General features: G+C 41.7%; 1 protein-coding gene across 2 annotated transcripts in view; it reads right to left on the bottom strand.

Annotated features, from left to right (window-relative positions):
* The window catches only part of LOC126469895 (uncharacterized), a 485688-nt gene that overhangs the window by 262505 nt on the left and 196378 nt on the right, over positions 1 to 26805 (bottom strand). For both annotated transcript variants that reach the window (XM_050097238.1, XM_050097237.1), the window contains exons 7-8: positions 26221 to 26327; positions 423 to 567 (exon numbers count right to left, since the gene is read on the bottom strand). In XM_050097238.1, coding sequence (XP_049953195.1) covers positions 423 to 567; positions 26221 to 26327 — 252 coding nt within the window. The remainder of the gene's footprint in view (positions 1 to 422; positions 568 to 26220; positions 26328 to 26805) is intronic.

The following is a 26805-nucleotide window of genomic DNA, read 5'->3' on the forward strand; positions in this document are numbered from 1 at the left end:
AAAAATGGTTCAAATGGTTTTGAGCACTATGGGACTTAACATCTGAGGTCATCAGTCCCCTAGAACTTAGAACTACTTAAACATAACTAACCTAAGGACATCACACACATCCATGACCGAGGCAGGATTCGAACCTACGGCCGTAGCGGTCGCGCGGATCCAGACTGAAGCGCCTAGAACCGCTCGGCCACTAATCCCAAAAGTACAGATATGCTACAAACAACTAATCAAGTGATGTGGAAATGTATCATAAGATGCTGAATTATTATGTGAAAGGGCAGAAAAGAAACGTCGGAATCATCAAAATTTGAAAGCGATGAATGAGTGCCGATCCGCCATGTTTATAGAAACAAGTGCGAGGGTGGAGGTATGCAAAGCTTATCACTAGAAAAAGAGGATATACAGAATGAGTAAGTATTTACTTATGCTGCACTGCTTCTCAGCGTAGACGGCATCCCTCTTGATGAGCAGCGGAGCATTGTTGAGTGACAGGGAGTCGTCGCCACTTAGGTAGCAACGCTTCTCGTTCTTGGCGTACGTGAAAGACCGACATGTGAAGCCCCGCGCCTGCAAAACAAACCACCAAAACTTCATCTCTACAATCGACAGTGTTTGTGAACAGTCTCATATGCCCTGCAGTAGGATGGCTACAGAGCTTCCAGCACACAGTTCAAGTAGCTGCTGCCGTTCAGCAAAGCAGTCACCGAAAAATCCAAGACATCGGTGGCAGGAAATTCAAAAATACCAAGTTAACTGGAAATTTAAGAAATGGAGGATGGCGGTGGGGAGAAATTAAAAAATGCAAGATGGTGGAATTATACCAGTTCTGCTAAGTTTAAAATGATGAGAAAATAAGAAGCCAAGATGGCGGAATTAGTACAGCTGTGTTTTGTAATCCCTCTGACATTACAATCCAAAATTCTGGCACATCCAAAAGTATCCGAATGATCTGAGTCTGAACGACCTGAAAAGTATCCAAATTACACAAACTTTGTGTTAAATGGCATTACTTTCAAAAGTAGCCAAACGTCTAGTGCCATGTTCAAAAGTATCTGAACGACAAGAACTTTTACACCATGTTAGAAAGTACTGTACCCAAACAACCTCTATTACTTATAAAAGAAAATACGTGAGCACAAATGCACCCACCCCCACCCCTACACACACACAATATATGTTGTAACCCTGTAATCCATCTCTCGCTTTCTTTTATAGTTCAGTAAAACAAGGCTTATGTTGAATACTGCACTAACTCATCACATAATTCATCTCTCTCTGTTTTATGCTTTACTCTTTCATTACTTTCAATGTCATAAGACACAGAACTTCTAAGGGTGTATGGTGTTAATTCACACAGGTTATCTCGAGTGTAACAGACATTACAAGGTATGAGAATAATGTATTATGTGTTTTTTTATTTTTACACCATGAATAAAATTTATTGTTATCACAGTTAAATGAGTTAAAAATCACATTTAATGTTTTTACATTTTCACAAAATAAATCATTTACAAAATATGTGTAATCTTGATACATTTTCACACATACATTGAAATCAGATTTTATATTTTCACATATACACAATAAAATCAGTCATCATGTTGATCATCATTACCATAATTTTTCAGGTGATAGTGACCCCAAGCAAGTTACTCAGTTTATCTGGCAGTACATATAAAACATTCATCATCTTGTGCTGACAAACCCAACTTGTGCTGTTTGGCAGTAGAAACTAAATGGCATTTGGACTGAATGATATGCTATGCAGGTGTTTTAAATTCAGAGTTCAACATACATTGCTGGTAATCATCGATGGTTAACTCTCTAACACCAAGTATGTTTCACACTCTTTCCTTTGTGCATTATACTTCCTGATTCAGTCTCGAGTGCATACATTTTAGCTTGCAGACTGACAAATTCAGTATCGGATTCACCATTCAACTCTTCTTTCATTGATCTACTCTTCTTCTTATTTACAAGTGGACTGTTCTGTATACCTGTTATTTACAGAGAAATCTGGACTATCGAAACATATATGTTCATTACTCCTGATGTCCCCATAAATATTTGAAGGTTTAATACGATAAATTAAGCTATCGGTATCTGTGTAACACAGTTTTATGTGCTTTGATTGAAATTCGTTTTGTATATATCCATAATGAACGGATTTGTACTGCTTGTGGCTCATCAAACGCTATAGTAATTATATTTAAATCAATAAAAACTAAATTTTTGTTAACAATAACACTTCTTTGAAAATTGTGTCTTGCACGCAATGCAGCAGGTCAATATCTATCTTCCCAAGATGTCGCAAGTTCTATGTCTCTCATCTTTAATACATTTTGCACAGTTTTATCAAACACACTATTATTCATAAGTTTGAAATTTTTTTCCTCAGTACCATTGCAACTCTGTATATACCTTGTCATAGCTACAGTGTATATAACTGGCTATGCTGAATGGTGTACATAAATTTATTTGATCGGAATAGGAACCAGAGTTAATTCTACGACTGCAATTAGCAAATGGTTCTAACATGCATTCTGTATCAGCATAAATTACAAAAGACAGCTATAGCTTACTATTGACTGGCTTAAACTGTGCCAATACAAGCGAGTGTGTGCAATTTTTCTGTGTAATAAAAATAGCACAACGAGCGCTTACATGTTTCAGTTGAATGCTTATAAACAGTAATGCTTCTGTGTGCTAGACTAGACAGGTCTTTCATGCAATACAAACGGTATGTACCCATATTCACAGACTGCAACTTTAATAGAGCTACCTGTTCTTTGCAGTGGTGCTTTGTGCCATATAACGATACAGCTCGAAATTTTGCCTGATCTTTCTCATCTTCTATGAGTATCCACTCACAATCAAAGTACTGAATGCTGTAGACGTTGACAGGGAGATTATGTTCTGTTTCTTGAACATCTGGACATGCTTCAGACTCGGTAGGAAACAGGATGTTAGCAACAGTACAGTGTGCTTTCCAATTTACAGGATATAAACCAGCTATCACTTAAACAAGCATCGTCATATGAGTGAACATTTATTACTGTAGTTTTATTTGTTATAACTTTTCTTAGTTTTGTGTCTGCACATGCATGGAACCCTTTATTTTCATTAATATTAATATACAGTTGAACTATTTCTCTTAATGGTCAACTTTAATCTCACTCTTGAAAAGTCTCCACTTTCACCAACATTAGTTGGGTATTAGTTACTACTAAATTCTGGTGGCGTTAAACTAATATTTTTTGTTTTTAGGTACATTCCTTTTACTTCACTTAACTTCAGCAAGAGAATGATGCAGGCTAGTGAAAAATTTATTGTATGTGACTGGTAAGTTGACGCACTCTTCCTCTCAAAGACGTAAAAACATGCAATCGAAAAGAGTCTAGGATCCTCAAACTCAACGTAATTAGCTATCACAGCAGTACATATTCGATTTTTAAATGTGAATTCTGCAGAAACCGATTATAGATTATTAGCTGGAATTAATTTAATGCAATTACGAGACGGCTCCCCCATTATTACAAACAACAGCCAAGATGGAGAGAACATTCAAATTTTTTTTTAACTTACACTGAAATATTACCCAGTATTTGTGCGAAAATGTCACTAATACAACTTCAGTTCTCTTTCATTATTTTTGCAAGATACTTCAGTAATACAATAATACTGATAGGTTTGTATTTATGTAAACAGTTGACGATGTCCGCATTATTCAATCTACCGAGACTTGTCGAGAGTTCATTAAAAAACTTAAGCTGGTCTTTGGTCTTTTACAGTCCTTCGACTTTTGCTCTGGATTTCATCTTGCAGTCAAAACTGGGTATTTTTCAGAGATAGCTCCTTCGAGTCTGCAACATTGAATGAGAAATGAGAATAGTCTCCCTGAATTACAGGTAATTGGCAGACGAAAAATGTTAGAATGTTACTAGTAATATATGTCACACATTTTTTAGAGAGTTGTACATGTATCTAGAAGAAACGTTGAATGATGACTGTGATAGCACAACATTAATGATTTGCTGCAAATGGCAGGCTCACTTTTAGAGCCTGCCTGCCTGCTGAGTTAGGATGTTAAGACTTGACCAAAATCGAGTGACGTGGCGCAGTGACTAGCACACTGGACTCGCACGCGGAAGGACTACGGATCAATCCCGCGTCCGGCCATCCTGATTTAGGTTTTCCAGCCCCCAAACAACCCAACCCCCAACCCCAACTTGACCCAACATGTTTGAATTTGTTCTGACAAGTGAGAATGTGCTCCAGAAAGCAGAAACTGTTAGCCAGCAAGTTGAGAGTTGTCGTCGTCTGTGTATCTGCATTTAATGGAGCTTCATATTTCGCTGAGCCGACTTCAATACATATGTGCTTTCAGGACTTGCACATTCAAATAATAGATAACGCAATCTCTAATGCCGATGTGCTCTCAGAACGTGCACAGTCAAGGAATTGGTAACATAATCTGAAAAGCACGAGCCAGTAGTCTTGGCCTCAATATGTCTAAGCTACATAATAAACGAAATGATTGCACTGACTGGCTTTATAGCAGTAACTACAGTTTCACAGTGAAATAAACTGCTGTTGCTTGGCGTACAAGTGTCGCTCTCCGATATCAGTACCACATTACTTGCTTCTTGATGACTGCCACCTGCTGCCACTGGCAACTCTGTAAGCACAATTGTGACAGTTCTTGCATCTTCATCTTCTTCATATTCTTCTTCATCTTCTTTCTCCCTACCCGCATTACTCTCATCTTCACTGATTGCTAAATATTCAGTCTTTCTTCTCTAGAATGCTCCACTGCCTTCCCTTACCTCATTCCATTCCCCTGGATATTTAATCGATGTATCAGTCTGACAGTGTCACGACTAATACTGCATGGATTGCTTTTCTGCTGTTAATTATAACTTTGTCATAGGTATTAACAGCTCATCTAAGTAATTCAGTCCGTGTTTGCCAATTTTATGCGGTGTTTGTCAATAGTGTTACGTGTATTGTGAATTTAATAAATTAAAGCAGGAAACTTGGAATGTATGTTGTTTGTATTACACTTGGGGCTTTCTATTTTGCAACTGACATTGTTTCGGTGGATGTACCAGCGGGGACCTGCGATATGTGCTAGCATCGGAGAGTTAAACTGAATTATATGTTGCACTTTTAATAATGCCACAATGGGAAGGAAAGTGTTAGAGTATTCTGTACATGATGCAGGCAGTAGCATCTTATCAGTTCCTTATCTCTCGTATTTCTGTAGTACTCATGACGGAGAGTGCAGCCCAGCAGCTTTACAAATTTAAGAGGTATAATGCGGAAGCTTCCGTTTGGCTGTTGAGTGAGATAGTGTTCATTGCAGGCAAATCCATAGTATACAGATCACAATTAATTGCCTTTTTCAGTGCTTCTGCTGGCATGCTGGCATACCAAGGTAACCCATAATTTTGTATCACATAGCTGCTTATGAAGGATTTTAAGCATTTATGGTACTGACAGGCAGCCTGTAAATTAACCATCATTGCCTACCACCTTACCCAACAGTATTCAAAGGCAATGGGAGTCACATTGTAAACTTACCATCGCTACTCCATCCAATAATATCTGGGGGTAATGCCAGTCACATGGTAAACTGTTCGTCGTTGCACTACCTGATGTATCTAGGGGTAATGGTAGTAAATTTAATTGGCAGGTAATGACAGTCATACTGGAAACTGACGATCATTGCCTCACCAAGTAATGTCTGGGAGCAGTGAGAGTCGCCAACTGCTTTGCCGCAGTGGTAACACCGGTTCCTGTCGGACCACCGAAGTTAAGCGCTGTCGGGCCGGGCTAGCACTTGGATAGGTGACGATACGGTCTGCCGAGCGCTGTTGGCAAGCAGGGTGGACTCAGCCCTTGTGAGACGAACTAAGGAGCTACTTGATTGAGAAATAGCGGCTCCGGTCTCGTAAACCGACATACGGCCCGGAGAGCGACGGGCTGACCACATGCCCCTCCATATCAGCATCCGGTGACGCCTGTAGGCTGAAGACGACACTGCGGCCGGTCGGTGCAGTTGGGCTTTCGTGGCCTGTTCGGGCGGAGTTTAGTTTAGTTTTAGTAATGATCATCGTTGCCCTAATACTATCCATTTTTATGTAAACTTTTATATTTGAGATGGCCAGAAAATTGTGTAAGGAAGACAGACAAAGGTGAATGGACTGCAGAAGATCTGAAGTAAGTCAAGTTTTTACTGAAGATTTATCGATTAAAAGTCTGCTGAAGATTTAGAAATACCTTTTAGTGCACTTAAAATCAGGTTAAAGTATAGAATTGAACTGGTCCCAAGCTTAGGAAGGAAATGTGACTCTCCTCCTGCACACGGAAAAGTTATAGCCAACCATTTTAAAACATCCGAAGCCACAGTGTATTTGAAGATGCGATTCATTTAGCCTCCAACTTCTCATCAGTCCTCTTGCTTCCGGAAGTGGATTATGAGTACAAACACAAAATCGCCAAAGTAGCGATCTGTTTCCTGATACAATTAAATGCATTATGTTTGGTCCTTCCAACTGTGAAAAAACGATTGTGATTGTTAACATTGTCCTTCATGAAAATGGTATCGAATTATAAAGTATATACACTCCTGGAAATTGAAATAAGAACACCGTGAATTCATTGTCCCAGGAAGGGGAAACTTCATTGACACATTCCTGGGGTCAGATACATCACATGATCACACTGACAGAACCACAGGCACATAGACACAGGCAACAGAGCATGCACAATGTCGGCACTAGTACAGTGTATATCCACCTTTCGCAGCAATGCAGGCTGCTATTCTCCCATGGAGACGATCGTAGAGATGCTGGATGTAGTCCTGTGGAACGGCTTGCCATGCCATTTCCACCTGGCGCCTCAGTTGGACCAGCGTTCGTGCTGTACGTGCAGACCGCGTGAGACGACGCTTCATCCAGTCCCAAACATGCTCAATGGGGGACAGATCCGGAGATCTTGCTGGCCAGGGTAGTTGACTTACACCTTCTAGAACACGTTGGGTGGCACGGGATACATGCGGACGTGCATTGTCCTGTTGGAACAGCAAGTTCCCTTGCCAGTCTAGGAATGGTAGAACGATGGGTTCGATGACGGTTTGGATGTACCGTGCACTATTCAGTGTCCCCTCGACGATCACCAGTGGTGTACGGCCAGTGTAGGAGATCGCTCCCCACACCATGATGCCGGGTGTTGGCCCTGTGTGCCTCGGTCGTATGCAGTCCTGATTGTGGCGCTCACCTGCACGGCGCCAAACACGCATACGACCATCATTGGCACCAAGGCAGAAGCGACTCTCATCGCTGAAGACGACACGTCTCCATTCGTCCCTCCATTCACGCCTATCGCGACACCACTGGAGGCGGGCTGCACGATGTTGGGGCGTGAGCGGAAGGCGGCCTAACGGTGTGCGGGACCGTAGACCAGCTTCATGGAGACGGTTGCGAATGGTCCTCGCCGATACCCCAGGAGCAACAGTGTCCCTAATTTGCTGGGAAGTGGCGGTGCGGTCCCCTACGGCACTGCGTAGGATCCTACGGTCTTGGCGTGCATCCGTGCGTCGCTGCGGTCCGGTCCCAGGTCGACGGGCACGTGCACCTTCCGCCGACCACTGGCAACAACATCGATGTACTGTGGAGACCTCACGCCCCACGTGTTGAGCAATTCGGCGGTACGTCCACCCGGCCTCCCGCATGCCCACTATACGCCCTCGCTCAAAGTCCGTCAACTGCACATACGGTTCACGTCCACGCTGTCGCGGCATGCTACCAGTGTTAAAGACTGCGATGGAGCTCCGTATGCCACGGCAAACTGGCTGACACTGACGGCGGCGGTGCACAAATGCTGCGCAGCTAGCGCCATTCGACGGCCAACACCGTGGTTCCTGGTGTGTCCGCTGTGCCGTGCGTGTGATCATTGCTTGTACAGCCCTCTCGCAGTGTCCGGAGCAAGTATGGTGGGTCTGACACACCGGTGTCAATGTGTTCTTTTTTCCATTTCCAGGAATATATATATATATATATATATATATATATATATATATATATATATATATTACTATTACAACTACCAGTATTTGAAAACTTGAATGATATTGGATACGTCACACGTTCAAATAGGGGGGATGTAACATAATCTGCTGAAGTGCTACCATATTCTATTTTTATTTTTGATGGTATTGTTTGTGATAAGCAAAACCATATGAAGGCATACTTTTCTACGGATGGCCATTATGGTGTATACAGCTTTTGTCTATGTCAAACATAAGAGGGTTGTCCAGAAAGTAAGTTCCGATCGGTCGCGAAATGGAAACCACTGGGAAAAACCGGTTAAGCTTTGCACAGATGTGTTGGGCAGTGTCTCTAGTATGCCAGTCGATTGTGTCGTGTCGCTCTTTTGAGCTTTGAGTGAACAGTGAGCGCGTAAAGATGCTTAGGGAATAACGTCTCCCGCCATGTATGAGGGCCTGGTTAAAGATTTCGCCTGCGTCATGCTGCCCACAGAACACAACTGACGAGCAGTTCCTTCTTCATGCCAATTCTCGGCCGTACACTGCAGGGGCAATGAAGACGCTCCTGCAGTGTTTCCGATGAGAAGTGTTTGATTACCCACACTGCAGTCCGTAATTGGCTCCCCATGAGTCTCTGCTCACAAGAGTCGCTGGCTATGAAGACACAATTTTCACAGACAACGAGCTGCAGACCAGTGCAGATAACTGGCCGAAAGCACCGGCGGCTGCTTTCTATGATGAGGATATTGGAAAGTTGATACAACACTACGGCAACACTCGAAGTTGGAGCGGCGACTATGTAGAAAAGTAGGTAGAAGGTGTACCTAACTGTTGCAAATAAAACGTTTCTGGTTTTCACTGTGGTTTCCATTTCGCGACCGATCGGAACCTACTTTCTGGACAACCCTCGTATAACAAGAATCCAAAACAGTTAATCAGAGACAAAGCTAATGTAATTATTCTTTTCAAACAAGACAAACATAATGTGAGGCATGTTTTCAGCCATCAAGTTCAAAAAATGGATCAAATGGCTCTGAGCACTATGGGACTCAACTTCTGAGGTCATCAGTCCCCTAGAACTTAGAACTACTTAAACCTAACTAACCTAAGGACATCACACAGATCCACGCCCGAGGCAGGATTCGAACCTGCGACCGTAGCGGTCACACGGTTCCAGACTGAAGCGCCTAGAACCGCACGGCCACACCGGCCGGCAGCCATCAAGTTAAACTAATAGTACGTCACTAAAAATATGCAAATGCGCAAGGAGTGGGAATGCATACAATTTTCTAGTTGTAAATAAAGATGATGATTTAAAAAATGGGCATTATTGTCTTTAATTCGATAATTATATTTGTATTTAATAGAGTTATAGAAAACGAAAAAGTGAAATTGTAACCAGTGTAATCTGTCTGTTGTAGATGTATTATGAAAATGTGATTGGAACCTATTGATTGAATATGTTGTAAAAGTAAATATAGAGAAGATGTAAAATGTGATTATAAGGTAGATGCACATGCACTATATACAGGGTGAGTCGCGTAAGACGTAACACCCTCTTTATACCGGGGGCGATTGCACGTATCGGCATGCGGTTTTCAGCGAAACATATCGGACTATGGGGCACATACTTTGGTACATGCACAATAATCACAACGTTTATATTGACCGAGATAATGAGGCAAGTACATGTTTTTTAAATGGGACGCTATACTTTTTCTACCATCATTCGAACGCTCTGGAAAAGACGCGTATAGTGATGTAACGCATGTTGCTATTGTGATTGAAACTTCGCTTAAAAGACGCTGGGAAATATTGTAGGATTGAAGGTCGAGGCGGTCGGAAGCGGCTGCAGACTGTAAACACGCCTCGCGCGACCCGCAGGCCGAGTTGCCGTGCTCTATGCAGCATGCACGGCCTACGCTACGAAGGTAAATTCTCATCCGCCCTCTTTTAAGCAAAGTTTGAATCACAATAGCAACATGCATTGCATCACTATACTCGTCTACAGAGCGTTCTAATGATGGTAAAAAAAGTATAGCGTCCCATTTAAAAAACATGTACTTGCCTCATTATCTCGCTCAATATAAACGTTGTGATTATTGTGCATGTACCAACGTATGTGCCCCATAGTCCGCTATGATTCGCAGATGTATATATATATATATATATATATATATATATATATATATATATATATATATATATATATATATAAAGAACGAAACTCGTCTAGATTGAAGGGGGAAACCAGATGGCGCTATGGTTGGCCCGTTAGATGGCGCTGCCATTGGTCAAACGGATATCAGCTGCGTTTTTTAAATAGGAACCCCCATTTTAATATATATTCGTGTAGTACGAATAGAAATATGAATGTTTTAGTTGGACCACTTTTTTCGCTTTGTGATAGATGGCGTTGTAATAGTCACAAACATATGGCTCACAATTTTAGACGAATAGTTGGTAACAGGTAGGTTTTTTAAATTAAAACACAGAACATCGGTACGTTTGAATATTTTATTTCGGTTGTTCCAATGCGATACATGTACCTTTGTGAACTTATCATTTCTGAGAACGCATGCTGCTACAGCCTGATTACCTGTAAATACCACATTTACGCAATAAATGCTCAAAATGATGTCCGTCAGCCTCAATGCATTTGGCAATACGTGTGACAACATTCCTCTCAACAGCGAGTAGTTCGCCTTCCGTAATGTTGGCACATGCATTGACAATGCGCTGACGCATGTTGTCAGGCGTTGTCGGTGGATCACGATAGCAAATTTCCTTCAACTTTCGCCACAGAAAGAAATCCTGGGACGTCAGACACGGTGAACGTGCGGGCCATGCTTCGACGACCAGTCCACCTGTCATGAAATATGCTATTCAATACCGCTTCAACCTCACGCGAGCTATGTGCCCAACAGCCACCATGTTGGAAGTACATCGCCATTCTGTTATGCAGTGAAACATCTTGTAGTAACATCGGTAGAACATTACGTAGGAAATCAGCATACATTGCACCATTTAGATTGCCATCGATAAAATGGAGGCCAGTTATCCTTCCTCCCATAATGCTGCACTATACATTAACCCGCCACGGTCGCTGATGTTCCACTTGTCACAGGCGTCGTGGATTTTCCGTTGCCCAATAGTGCATATTATACCGGTTTACGTTACCGCTGTTGGTGAATGACGCTTCGTCGCTAAATAGAACTCGTGCAAAAAATCTGTGATCGTCCCGTAATTTCTCTTTTGCCCAATGACAGAACTGTACACGACGTTCAAAGTCGTCGCCATGCAATTCCTGGTGTATAGAAATATGGTACTGGTGCAATCGATGTTGATGTAGCATTCTCAACACCGACGTTTTGCCCGATTCTCGCGCAGTTTGTCTTTTACTGATGTGCGGATTAGCAGCGACAGCAGGTAAAACACCTACTTCGTTGATGTTTCACATGTAGCTGAACACTTCCTGTTTCCTTAAATAACGTAACTATCCGGCGAACGGTCCGGACACTAGGATGATGTCGTCCAGGATACCGAGCAGCATACATAGCACACGCCCGTTGGGCATTTTGATCACAATAGCCATACATCAACACGACATCGACCTTTCCCGCAATTGGTAAACGGTCCAATTTTTTTTTTTTTTTTAACATGGGTAATGTATCACGAAGCAAATACCGTCCGCACTGGCGGAATGTTACGTGATACCACGTATTTATACGTTTGTGACTATTACAGCGCCATCTATCACAAAGCGAAAAAAGTGGTCCAACTAAAACATTAATATTTCTTTACGTACTACACGAATATGTAATAAAAATGGGGGTACCTATTTTTAAAAAAACGCAGTTGATATCCATTTTACCTATGGCAGCGCCATCTAGCGGGCCAACCCTTGCGCCATCTGGTTTCCCCCCTCAAGCTAGACAAGTTTCGTCCTTTGTAGTTTTTTCGTTTGACGCTTATTTCGTGAGATATTTGGCCCGGTCATGATCAATGGACCACCCAATATATATATATATATATATATATATATATATATATATATATATATATATATATTACGTGACCACAGTGCCATTAATAACAACAGCTCCTCAAAAATTCCTCATACTCTATACTTGCCCAATATACTATAAACAATGTCAAAGAAAAATACCGGGTGTTGAGTGTACTCTACAGGATGACGTCACATCAGAGCATACACCGTCCAGAACAGGTAATTTCATCTCTTGTCTGACTTGATCGTAGTGCTGCTGATCATGATTTCAGCACACTAAACTGGTTTCTAGTTCCCGCAGAGAGATTTCTACAAAACATGTTTTCGACTGTGGCATACCAGCATGCATTCTGTGAGGAATGGCGTAATTTTAGAGTAGTTTCTAGCTCACATTCTATGAGAAATAGCGTAATTTTAGTGCGATTTCCAGCTTGCATTCGAAGCGAAGTGGCATAATCTTAGTGCGATATTTACTGTATGTTGTAGCATATTAGCACATGATAACCATCCGTCATTGAATAACGTACATCAACAAGGACATTATTTATTAAGCTGGAACAAAATTTCAGAACTGTATCCGAAATTCCTTCAACAGCACATGAACTTTTGTTATTTAGAATTTTTGTAATTTTATTAATTCCAGTGAAGGAAGTTGGTGCTACTTCAAGTTGTTTAAATTGTTGCGGTATTAAATTTTTTAATATATTCTCTTGCTTCTTCAACTGAACCATTTAATCCTACTTTTGCTGCTTCATTTAGGAAATACTTGATAGAAATTCTCGCAAATTGTGAATGATCAGTCACAAATTTGTCATTTAGTTTAATTGTTATGATATCTTGTACATTGACTGGGTGTCTTGTCTCTTATTTGATAATATCCCATCTAGTTTTAATCTTACTATCCGCATTATTAAGTTATGTCGGGATACTTTTTAATGACTTTCCTCAAAACATTACAGTATTTTTTTAGTATTCAAACAATGTCGAATCTTGACTTATTCTGAGCTTTTTATAAATTTCCCTCTTCCCCTTATACAACATTTCAATTCCTTTAGTTACTCGTGTGTTACTTGTTTTCTATGGATCTTTTGGATAACTTTTTAGGGAAAGCAACTATCAAATATTGACAAAAATTTACTATGGATTAAACTGATTGAATCTGACATTAGCATCTCTTTCTGTACAAATCTCATTCTATACCACCTCTTTTAGCTTAATGTTAAAACTTTGTATCCTGTTCTCATTAATAAGCCTCACTGCTTTGTGTGAACCTGCCTCAGTGCTGTAAGGTGCCATATTGTTTATTTCATTAATTTTGCATCATGGTCAGGTAATACATTACGAGCTGGGTACATATTAACTTTTTCAACCTGAGCACTGTCTATAAAAATGTTATCAGTCAGTGTCCTACTACCTAACTGCACATGAGTTGGAAAACTGACTACTGAAATTAAATTGAAACACAATACTGATTCTAGTTTATTTTTTCTGTCTTTATCATTTAAGAAATCTACACTGAGATCTCCACAAATTACTGTCTGTTTTCTCTTGTCTGACAGGTAGCATAATAATGCATCTAGATTTCTCATAAATAGCTGAAAGTCTCCTAGAGAGGATCTGTAGACTTTACATCATCAGAGAACTATTCTGCTGGTACAACTCACAAGCCCATTCTTCAAGTTCCTGATAAACACAAAAACTACTTGTTTGAATATTTTTTACTTTGTGTCTGAATTTTACATATGCTGCAACTCCTCCTTCTTCCATGTTAACTCTAAACAAAACTGATGCAAGTCTGTAATCTGTGACGTTTAATTTCTCCATCCCCTTGTTACATGGTGTTCAGAGAGGCACAGCACATCTATCACTTCAGAATTTTCCACATCTTCTAGGAATACGAGAAGCTCATCTATCTCGTTTTTCAGTCCCCTAATGTTCTGATGAAAGAAATTAATTTTATTTTTCTTGAAGCTGACACATATACATGGTGAAGAAGAATGCCACACTTGGTGATCGGCATGCGATTCCTCATCCCAGTTCAAGACAAAAGAGTATGTAGCATAACGTAGTCCCGCCAGTAGGTTTGACAGAAATGCGATTTTAAAAAATGAGACTGTGACAACTGTGTAACTGCGTGTAGCGTCGCCAAGAAGACAGCATGAACTCTGTGCTGTACTGGAGCTGTCCCATTAATTCAATGGCATGCCATGGGGCACACATACGCAGATTCGCCGCTCATTGATTCACATTCACGCCAAACATTTTTTTCAATTAAAGCATCGGATTGCATCCAATTTACACAATTTTCACCTTCGCAAAGCGGTATATTGTGTATTTCTTTCCTTTACTGTTAGCTTTATTTAAACATTAAGACGTAACATGGAATTCATACAGACATAAATGAACACTTCATTTCATCCATGACACAAATAAAGCTAACAGAAAATAATTGCGGATTCAGTAGCGTGGTTTGTGTCCAATGAGGTACAAAAACCACAATAGCTAGGCTACACTAGATTACACATTATGCTACTCACAGTAATTCCATTCTGTACACTTGACATCCAGTCTTATCTTCACCGAGCCAGCACGTACAAGTACTAGGAATATTCACTTTAAAGAAGAGGTTCAAAGCGACCACCTTGCATTTGCTAACACCTCGCCACTCGCTATATCATACTTTGCTGGACCCTATGCAACACATTTGCAACACCTGCATCCACCACTGCCGAGGTGCCACGCAGATGAGCTATTAGGTCGTGTACATCTGTGGGTGGAGTACTATAAACGTATTGCTTTACGTGTCTCCACACAAAAATCTAGTGGACTGAGGTCCGAGGAGTACGGAAGGCAGAACATGTCACCTCCACAACCAATACATTTCCATGCAAACGCTTCATTTAATTAGTTACACACATACGTTCCACAGTGTGGCGGTGCACCATCTTGCTGAAACTATAGCTGTCGCCTAACACCAAGGGGAACGTTTTCTAATGCACCAGGCAATGTATTGCAAAGAAACTTGTCCATCAACAGGAAGGGCCTAAAAGCACCCCTCCCACGACTCCAGCTCACAGGTTTATGGTAAAGCGTGCCTGAAAGCCATGTTCACAGGTGACATGTGGGTTGTGTTCTGATCAGTAATGGCTGTTGTGGAGGTTGAAAATACCTTCACGAGTAAAGCCAGATTCATCAGTTCATGTCGCATGATTTATAATGTGATCGTTATGTTCCATTTGGTACAAAAGCCATTCACAACACTGGCCTTGTTGAATGCGGTTTTCTGGCTTCTGGTGTTGAGTTAATGTGGAATGATATGGATGCAGTTTTTTATCGTGCAGACTTCAACAACCAGTCTTTGAGATATCTGGGATTGCCTTGAAATCATGGGTATTTCACTGAGGCGCTTGGTGAACAGTTTCTAGAATCGATCCTCTGATTGTGGAGTAATGTAGTCCTTGGACAACCGCTTGTAACGTCACACGTATGTAAACGAGTTATTGGGCTGCCAGGAAGTGATATGAGGGGAGGTAAAATTGTTGTATGGCTGAATGCTAGCGGGCCCAGGGCTCAGGGAGCGTCATGGCAGGTCCAGCTAGGCGGCCAGTATGGGCGAGTCCAGGTACAAGAGCAGCGTCGCAGGAAATCGATAGATACCAAAGCTGGGAATTTGGACGGCTGTTGCTCGCATTGCCTTCGACCAGAAGATTCATCAAAAATGGCGGAGTGTCAGACAAGCTGAAAGATGACTTCTTACAGCTCTTTGTGAATCTATAGTAATTTACAGTTAAGTATTAAAGCAAATATGAATATATTTGCTTTCTCAGAAAAATGAGGAACATCCAGTGACACAAAAATATTTTCAGTATCTTTAAAGTTGTTGTTGTTGTGGTCTTCAGTCCTGAGACTGGTTTGATGCAGCTCTCCATGCTACTCTATCCTGTGCAAGCTTCTTCATCTCCCAGTACCTACTGCAACCTACATCTTTCAGAATCTGCTTAGTGTATTGCCCTCTGCGATTTTTACCCTCCACGCTGCCCTCCACTGCTAAATTGGTGATCCATTGATGCCTCAGAACATGTCCCACAAACGGATCCCTTCTTCTAGTCAAGTTGTGCCACAAATTTCTCTTCTCCCAATTTTATTCAATACCTCCTCAGTAGTGATGTGACCTACCCATCTAATCTTCAGCATTCTTCTGTAGCACCATATTTCGAAAGCTTCTATTCTCTTCTTGTCCAAACTATTTATCATCCATGTTTTACTTCCATACATGGCTACGCTCCATACAAATTCTTTCAGAAACGACTTCCTTACACTTAAATCTATACTCGATGTTAACAAATTTCTCTTCTTCAGAAACGCTTTCCTTGCCATTGCCAGTCTACATTTTACATCCTCTCTACTTCGACCATCATCAGTTATTTTGCTCCCCAAATAGCAAAACTCATTTACTACTTTAAGTGTCTCATTTCCTAATCTAATTCCCTCAGCGTCACCCGACTTAATTCGGCTACATTCCGTTATACTCGCTTTGCTTTTGTTGATGTTCATCTTATAACTCCTTTCAAGACACGGTCGATTCCGTTAAACTGCTTTTCCAGTCCTTTGCTGTCTCTGACAGAATTACAATGTCATCGAGGAACCTCATAGTTTTTATTTCTTCTCCATGGATTTTAATTCCAACTCCAAATTATCTGTAGTACAGAAGTTAATATTTCACAGTGAATAAACATTTTCACAACGACCCTCTAAAGTAACAACTGTTAAATTCTTCATGCGATTTCGACAACCGATACTCAGATGATAGCGTTACATGATAGCTATCATCCAAGGAAGCCACTCGTCTGTATCAATTTAATTTATTGACTTATGATGTCTTTTATATCTTTTTTATAACGCAAATGTTTGTCAGATCATTGTATTCTCCACAATTACGAAGCAAATGAATGCAACGTGAATACCTCACATATTCTCATACTTGTGTAGTTAATTAATGTACAGTTTACTATTTTGCCAGCAACTTCGCTTAAATGTTAATTTCAAGTGTTATTAAAAAACTGTGCTGATTCTAAAGTGGTCAGTCACATGTGTTTGGGGATGTGGTGTCACCGCCAGACACCACACTTGCTAGGTGGTAGCCTTTAAATCGGCCGCGGTCCATTAGTATACGCCGGACCGGCGTGTCGCCACTGTCAGTGATAGCAGACCGAGCGCCACCTCACGGCAGGTCTAGAGAGACTTACTAGCACTCGCCCAGTTGTACAGCCGACTGTTGTGGCGTAGGTTAACAGCCACGCCACTCGGAAGTAGCCGAAAGGCACGCGTTAACTCACGCAGGCTAGAGATAGGTCTGAAACAGGATACGTAATGAATACTATAAAGAATAGTACGTAGCTGCTGGAATACTTAACTTTAATCCATCCTTGTTGTACATCGCTATTGACGATACAAGTGAGACTCTGTAGATTCAGGCAATAAACTACTAATGGCGCCTTGCTAGGTCGTAGCCATTGACTTAGCTGAAGGCTATTCTAACTATCTGCTCTGCAAATGAGCGAGGCTTCGTCAGTGTGCATCGCTAGCTAGCTACGTCGTCCGTACAAGTGGGGCGAGTGCTAGTCCGTCTCTCGAGACTGCCGTGTGGTGGCGCTCGGTCTGCGATCACAAACAGTGGCGACACGCGGGTCCGACATGTACTAATGGACCGCGGCCGATTTAAAGCTACCACCTAACAAGTGTGGTGCCTGGCGGTGACACCACACCGACGTTCATAGCAATGGTTCACTGACAAATACGCTCTCATTTGCCGAGACGATAGTTAGCATAGCCTTCAGCTACAATTGCTACGACCTAGCAAGGCGCCATAATCCTTTGCTATATATATTGTGGTTATAACATGTATCATCAAGAGCGATGTTCTACAAATGTGGATTAAAGTTAAGTATTACAGCAACTGCGTCCATTTTCTAAGTTCTCATTTCCTTTTAACTGTTCCAGACCTCACGCCAATCTGCGTGAGCTTAACGCGTGCCTTTCGCCTTCCTCTCGTTGTGACTTGGCTGTCGTGCTAAGTCACAACAGGGGACACCACAGTTGAGAAGAGAACCAAAAGCAACTACCGTCAAGAAGGCATAAATAATTGTTTGAACAACATTTAACGACTGTCAGTTGTCATTTATCGTGAGTGCATTTGCCCAACCATACTAGTTCATTTATATACGAATAAACGTTTATTTGTAATTATTGAGTGTGACTGAATAGGTATAACATTTCTTTATTTAAATATTGTTATAGTGTATTAGTGTGGTATGGGAAGTCGGTCAACTTGAGTCAGATCATGTTTGTAGAACTTAAGAACGATTTATTTTTGGTGGGGACAGCCTTCAGCCAATGGTAAAGCAGACAGTAACGAAACACTGCAGAAGTCAAGTGGAGTCTGGGACTATTCGAATGAACTCAAGGGAGCGAAACTGGGCACCTCTATGTTCGTTATGTTCTGTGGTACTGTGTGGTTTTTGATGGAGTGGGTGATAGAGTCTGAGGTTGTTGTTGTTGCGATCTTCAGTCCTGAGACTGGTTTGATGCAGCTCTCCATGCTACTCTATCCTGTGCAGGCTTCTTCATCTCCCAGTACCTACTGCAACCTACATCCTTCTGAATCTGCTTAGTGTATTCATCTCTTGGTCTCCCTCTACGATTTGTACCCTCCACGCTGCCCTTCAATACTAAATTGGTGATCCCTTGAAGCCTCAGAACATGTCCTACCAACCGATCCCTTCTTCTAGTCAAGCTGTGCCACACACTTCTCTTCTCCCCAATCCTATTCAATACCTCCTCATTAGTTATGTGATCTACCCATCTAATCTTCAGCATTCTTCTGTAGCACCACATTTCGAAAGCTTCTATTCTCTTCTTCTCTAAACTATTTATCGTCCATGTTTCACTTCCATACATGGCTACACTCCATACAAATACTTTCAGAAACGACTTCCTGATACTTAAATCTATACTCGATGTTAACATATTTCTCTTCTTCAGAAATGCTTTCCTTCCCATTGCCAGTCTACATTTTATATCCTCTCTACTTCGACCATCATCAGTTATTTTGCTCCACAAATAGCTAAACTCCTTTACTACTTTAAGTGTCTCATTTCCTAATCGAATACCCTCAGCATCACCCGACTTGATTCGACTACATTCCATTATCCTCGTTTTGCTATTGTTGATGTTCATCTTATATCCTCCTTTCAAGACACTATCCATTCCATTCAACTGCTTTTCCAAGTCCTTTGCTGTCTCTGACAGAATTACAATGTCATCGGCGAACCTCAAAGTTTTTATTTCTTCTCCATGGATTTTAATACCTACTCCGAATTTTTCTTTTGTTTCCTTCACTGCTTGCTCAATATACAGATTGAATAACATTGGGGAGAGGCTACAACCCTGTCTCACTCCCTTCCCAACCACTGCTTCCCTTTCATGCCCCTCAACTCTTATAACTGCCATTTGGTTTCTATACAAATTGTAAACAGCCTTTCGCTCCCTGTATTTTACCCCTGCCCCCTTCAGAATTTGAAAGAGAGTATTCCAGTCAACATTGTCAAAAGCTTTCTCTAAGTCTACAAATGCTAGAAACGTAGGATTGCCTTTCCTTAATGTAGCTTCTAAGATAAGTCGTAGGGTCAGCATTGCCTCACGTGTCTGGGGTAATTTCCAAGAATGATTGCCTATCGAAGTCGCTGGGTCCAAACGATACATATCGACGTGTGCGATCGTAAATCGATCATGCACCTGCGGTGGCGGGCGTTGAGATCAATTATTTCTTATCGTCATTTTTATCTGTTTTTCGTCGTTCCCTTACTTGCTCTAAGTTACATACCTCCGCAAATTATTTGTGAGTTGCTAGGGAAACTCAGACGATTTATGTCATTAGTCTGGTGTTTTTGACGTTTCTTCGGCGGATTCTATCCATGTTTATCCAGCGTAGAAAATTGTTCGACTTTTTGTGGCAAATACGGAGTACTAAGGGACGAGGGTAGAAGGGACTGTGTAGACTGTGGTGGTGAAATGTGTGTAAAACTTCGTAAGAACAGTTTCGATGCTGAAATACCGTTACAATTTCATTGCGGACAGTGCGGAAAACGAACGAGTATCAGGAAGAATACATGGTTCTACTCTTCCAAATTATCCATCCAGACAACCGTAATGGGCTTTCACATGACGACAACACCGACGACGAGTAAGGTAAGTCGTCTGCAATTACAAGTATTTTTGTAACACTCTTCGTTTTTCGTTGCTGTAGTGACCAACGTAAACATACTCACAACGCCCGCCACCAGAGTCGCATGATCGATTTACAATCGCACGTTCGATGTGTATCGTTTGGACACAGCGACTTCGATAGGCAATCATTCTTGGAAATTACCGATTCTGGACAGTGAACGGCCACTACCATATTTTAATTTATCAAGGGACTTTACATTTCGAGAGGTCTGAATGTACTCCAGAGGAGGACTCTAACTTTTTCCACTTGTATTACAGAACTGAGGATAGACCGACTATGGCCGGCCGAAGTGGCCGAGCGGTTCTAGGCGCTACAGTCTGGAACCGCGCGACTGCAGGTTGGAATCCTGCCTCGGGCATGGATGTGTGTGATGTCCTTAGGTTAGTTAGGCTTAAGTAGTTCTAAGTTCTAGGGGACTGATGACCACAGCTGTTAAGTCCCATAGTGCTCAAACCCATTTGAACCATAGACCGACTATGAGTTTTTATTCATCATCTCGTGTGCGTTGATTTGTAAATCATTGTGTTGAGCTCTGAACTGTTTTGAGCTCATGCATATTTCGTGTAGTGTGATTGTTAAATGCAGTTAGTCTTTGATGACTATTTAACTTCGGGATTTTGCTGCCATTCTTGAAACGCTTTCAACGTAACTTTACTGCATTTGGTATGGATATTTTCTGTCGGCATTTCAAGTGAATATCGTAGGACAATTTCCCATTTATCGGGGATGTCCTTTCCTGAATAAACATTATTCAACATATTCTCTGTCACCTACATCAATTACAAACGTTAGAAAAGAACCTATGTTATTAAATTATTCATTTAACTTTTATTTATGCTTTTATGTGTTTTATTAACTCGATTAACTCGCAGTTCTACCCAATGCCTAACTGCAGAATCACAGCTATAGGTTATTATTTGCAACTAATAAGCTGCGGGGCATGAAAGCAAATGTGCGAAGCTTGACCCTGTGGCTACAATGAGCTATTCTTCTTAAACAGAGCAGTGCATAGCACAAAGTATGAGCAACTGCAGGTAAAGACAACTGGTTTGCTGGTATGGGATGCTGTTTCCAAGAGCAACTACACTTACACTAACCGTTAGGTACTGTCGCACTCTGTCCATTACTTGCGGACGAAGATTTCCGATTTCCCGAGAGCAATGCTCCAGGCGACGAAAAACATTCTTATTGGAATGGTGCCTTTGAGAGTACCGCGCAGCATATGCACGAGCAGTGGCAGCAGCTTGGTTATCCGATGGACAGAGCACCAAAAGAATATCGACATATTCATCGTTTGTGCGCCCCATCTGGAAACCGCTCTACATGAACTTGAGAGGACCAGTTATGGTTGTGCACTGCTTAAAAACGACAAAAACTAGGGAATGGATGTCTAAAAGCTAGAAATGGAAGCTGACAAGTATTTGAACCATAGCTCCATGGTCGATGCAGGTTTGATGTCCCAGCAGTCCACGCAATGAGGTACAATGGCTGGTATGGTAGTGCAGGGCGATACGTGTGCCATGGTACTTCTGATATGCTGCACAATATGAGTGTTGCCACCTCCTCGTTTTCATACATGTGTTTTCAGAATGTAACCGATCTGATTTTGCTAGATAAACTTTTATCTTGGATCACGGTCAGGATGTTTGCGACATGGTATTCTACATCTAGGTTTTCCTGTAGCATTGATCTACACTCTGATGTGACTGTTACCTAGCAGCAGAACACTTTTCCTTTTGCGATACATTTTTACTGACCTAGCGTTAAAGTCTTTGGTACAAGTCTGCTGCACCCTACTCTACTCAAAAAGTGGTTGAGGCTCTTCTCCCATTTCAGGCAACAAGTCAAACTGATTGCTACCCGGTATTTGAAATGTGATTTTAAGGTTTTCTCCTTTTGCCTATTACTTGTCACCTTTTTGCATTGTCTCTTTCCCCCTTCAACACATCTAATTCAAAAATGTCATTTCTAATTCGGCCTGAAGGGCATAAATCTTATTCCCTGTCCCACAATTCGATTACATAAACTACAACTGACGCTTGATTTTCTTCCCTGCAGCGATCAGTCAAGTGAAAGACCAACCCACAGTCCTGACATGTTTCTTCCATACTAACTAACCTACGACAATGTCCACATTTGTCACACATGACGCTACTCTTATAGTAAACTAAAAATCACAGCAACTCACTTAAAAGACTTATAATGTAAAGTTTAGTAAAAACTTATCTTTTGGTGAGCTAACTTCTAGGCGGCAGGCGGACGTAAAGAAACAGGAGAATGCAAACGACACAGACGTTCGCTGAACGTAAGTTTTAGGTAGCAGAAGTCACGAAGTGAATTCAACTAAAAAGCACAATATTTTCTAGCAACAATGTTAAGCCGATACTATCAGAAAATTATGTGAAGCACTGTGATGAGTCTAACATCTAACAATCAGATGGCAACAATACGTTAACATTAGATTGTAAACACACCATCGATATTTAAATCGCAGAAGATACAAAAAAAGAAATGAAAACTCGAAAAAGCACGATACTTTTGACAACAGCGTTAAAGAGGCACTATATAGAAATCATGGAAAGCTTTCCAATGTATCCAAAACAACGCGTAGTGTTCGACATCTGTTGGCGTTTTTACCAGAATGCTTGAGTGCGAACTTCTGTCACAATTGTGAACTGCTCATGTACTTTCTTAAAAATAATACTGGCCGTTCAGGTACTTCTGATCATGGTGCAAAAAATTCAGGTCGTTTGGATACTTTTGAATGTGTCGTAAAGGTTGTATAGATACTTTTGAACATGGCACCATTTTACACAAAATTCAGGTCGTTCAGATGCTTTTGAACATTTCGCCGATTTACGCAAAATTCGTGTCGTCTGGGTACTTTTCAACATGGTGCAAAATTTAGATCGTGAACATGGTGCCATCTTGGATTTTGCCGTCAGAGTGGTTCCACCATCTTGTACATTTTGCTTTCCCGCCATTTTAAACTTAGCACAATTGAGCTGGATCTTGCTTTTTTAAATTTTTCATCAACGTCCTCTTGCATTTTTGAATTTCCAGTCACTGCCATCTAGGAGTTCTGGGCGACCACAGTACCGAGTAGTGGTGGCTGCTTAAACTGTATGCTGGGAACCCTGTAGCCATTCTACTCCTTGAACTTCAGCCAGCGATATACTACGAGGGCAGTTCAATAAGTAATGCAACACTTTTTTTTCTGAAACAGGGGTTGTTTTATTCAGCATTGAAATACACCAGGTTATTCCCCAATCTTTTAGCTACACAACACTATTTTTCAACGTAATCTCCATTCAATGCTACAGCCTTACGCCACCTTGAAATGAGGGCCTGTATGCCTGCACGGTACCATTCCACTGGTCGATGTCGGAGCCAACGTCATACTGCATCAATAACTTCTTCATCATCCGCGTCGTGCCTCCCACGGATTGCGTCCTTCATTGGGCCAAACATATGGAAATCCGACGGTGCGAGATCGGGGCTGTAGGGTGCATGAGGAAGAACAGTCCACTGAAGTTTTGTGAGCTCCTCTCGGGTGCGAAGACTTGTGTGAGGTCTTGCGTTGTCATGAAGAAGTTCGTTCAGATTTTTGTGCCTACGAGCACGCTGAAGTCGTTTCTTAAATTTCTGAAGAGTAGCACAATACACTTCAGAGTTGATCGTTTGACCATGGGGAAGGACATCGAACAGAATAACCCCTTCAGCGTCCCAGAAGACTGTAACCATGACTTTACCGGCTTAGGGTATGGCTTTAAACTTTTTCTTGGTAGGGGAGTGGGTGTGGCGCCACTCCATTGATTGCCGTTTTGTTTCAGGTTCGAAGTGATGAACCCATGTTTCATCGCCTGTAACAATCTTTGACAAGAAATTGTCACCCTCAGCCACATGACGAGCAAGCAATTCCGCACAGATGGTTCTCCTTTGCTCTTTATGGTGTTCGGTTAGACAATGAGGGACCCAGCGGCAACAAACCTTTGAATATCCCAACTGGTGAACAATTGTGACAGCACTACCAACAGAGATGTCAAGTTGAGCACTGAGTTGTTTGATGGTGATCCGTCGATCATCTCGAACGAGTGTGTTCGCACGCTCCGCCATTGCAGGAGTCACAGCTGTGCACGGCCGGCCCGCACGCGGGAGATCAGACAGTCTTGCTTGACCTTGCGGCGATGATGACACACGCTTTGCCCAACAACTCACCGTGCTTTTGTCCACTGCCAGATCACCGTAGACATTCTGCAAGCGCCTATGAATATCTGAGATGCCCTGGTTTTCCGCCAAAAGAAACTCAATCACTGCCCGTTGTTTGTAACGCACATCCGTTACAGACGCCATTTTAACAGCTCCGTACAGCGCTGCCACCTGTCGGAAGTCAATGAAACTATACGAGACGAAGCGGGGATGTTTGAAAATATTCCACAAGAAATTTCCGGTTTTTTCAACCAAAATTGGCCGAGAAAAAAAATGTGTTGCATTACTTATTGAACTGCCCTCGTAACAAGGGTAAATACTGCAGAAGAACTAGAGAATGAAATAAAACTTTGCATGTTACACATTACAGACAGGGTTCCATAAAGTCTTCTCATAAATGGAGAAAACACAGTTACTATGTATCAGTATACTGAACACAAGAAACGTCCTTTTACCTCCGCCGTAATCCTATTTGTTAGACAATTAGAAACTGCATATAGAAGTAAGTTTCTTGGCTTGTGGAAGCAGGGAGTTCTAAGGTCAGATAAGCGTCTAAGCTTCATCAACAAAAAATTAAGCACCATTTTCTGCTGTATGAAAAGTCTTACTGGATGTATGACGCACCATATAATAATAAATTGATATACATAAAAATATAAACGGTCTTAACACATTATCCTTTGGGAAGTGGGTAGTGGGGCATAACCCTCCCCCTCCTTGAATCCGCACCTGGGATTAACATGAACTTCTCACAAACAACTAATATTCAAACATAATTTCTGAATAGGAAGCCTTTCGTGTAATCTTTCCTTGTCTAAGGAATGTGGGTGGCATTACTACTACCTGCTTTGTACAGGCGTGTTGAAATATTATTATTTGCAATTCGAGTAGGTAACAAAATGGTTCAAATGGCTGTGAGCACTATGCGACTTAACTTCTGAGGTCATCAGTCGCCTAGAATTTAGAACTAATTAAACCTAACTAACCTAAGGACATCACACACATCCATGCCCGAGGCAGGATTCGAACCTGCGACCGTAGCGGTCGCTCGGCTCCAGACTGTAGCACCTACAACCGCACGGCCACTCCGGCCGGCAGTAGGTAACTCGCTGCATGCCAATCTGAAACTTGCCGTTTTCAGGGTGTTACAATTTTAATTGCCAGCAATGCATTTCGAGATCAACTGTTCAAGAATGAATGATCGATAGTCGGACGAAACCATACATGTATAATTAACTGCCTAATGCAGTTGTAATTGTTTTTACATCCACAGTGCAACTGGTCCGTTACACTGAAACGTTTTCCGATTACACCGTAATAGTTGTCTTCAGCTCTAAGACTGGTTTGACGCAGCTCTCCACGATAGTCTACCATGTGCGAGTATCATCTTTTATCTTTTCTGCATAACTACGGGAACCTACAACCATTTTTACCTGCATACCGTAGTCCAGTCGTAGTCTCCCTCTGCAACTCTACCTCCTATCGACGATTCGTTGATGCTTCAGGATGTGAGCTATCAATGTGTCCCATAATTTAGTCAATTTGTGTCAGGAGTTCTTCATTAGATGTCTGATCTATCCACGTAATCTCCAGCATCACTTGACGTATAACCACTCAACGTAACATATACGGGTGTAGACATCAAAGAGGAGAATGTTGCTTTACCTGGTCACAGAGGGCTTCGCACTCTGCTTGGTTGGCGGCGAACTGTAGCTCGTCCATGGAGATGACGGCGCTCCCTTCTCGCACGTTGTAGCGGCAGTCAGGCAGGGCTGCAAAATTACAGTCATGCAAGATTATAGTTTACCCGCAGGGTGTTGCCTTCACGTATTTTGTAGATATTATAGGGAAAATGAATGCACAGTGCCCAGGACATGAGCTGGGATGGAGGGCCGGCACTCCTATTAATTTTGTGAAATGGGGAAGGATGGAGGAAACAAAGCACACTTTCACACAAAATGTAACCCATAATTATTGAAAAATTCTGGTTATTAATCAGCGAACATACCACTGTTACCACTTTATAACAGATATCTACAGGATGATAATAATTGAACTATACGAAATAATATCGTCATAACTTGTGAACGGTTTGCGTTAACACTTTCAAACTACACGGTTGGCCGCGGGGCATGATGGGAATGAGTATGCGTATTATGGTTTGGTTTAGCGACGAAGCCCACTTTCATTTGGATGGGTTCGTCAATAAGCAAAACTGGCGCATTTGGGGGACTGAGAATCCGCACTTCG

This window comes from Schistocerca serialis, chromosome 3, assembly GCF_023864345.2.
Source record: "Schistocerca serialis cubense isolate TAMUIC-IGC-003099 chromosome 3, iqSchSeri2.2, whole genome shotgun sequence".
In the NCBI taxonomy this organism is placed as follows: Eukaryota; Metazoa; Arthropoda; class Insecta; order Orthoptera; family Acrididae; genus Schistocerca; species Schistocerca serialis.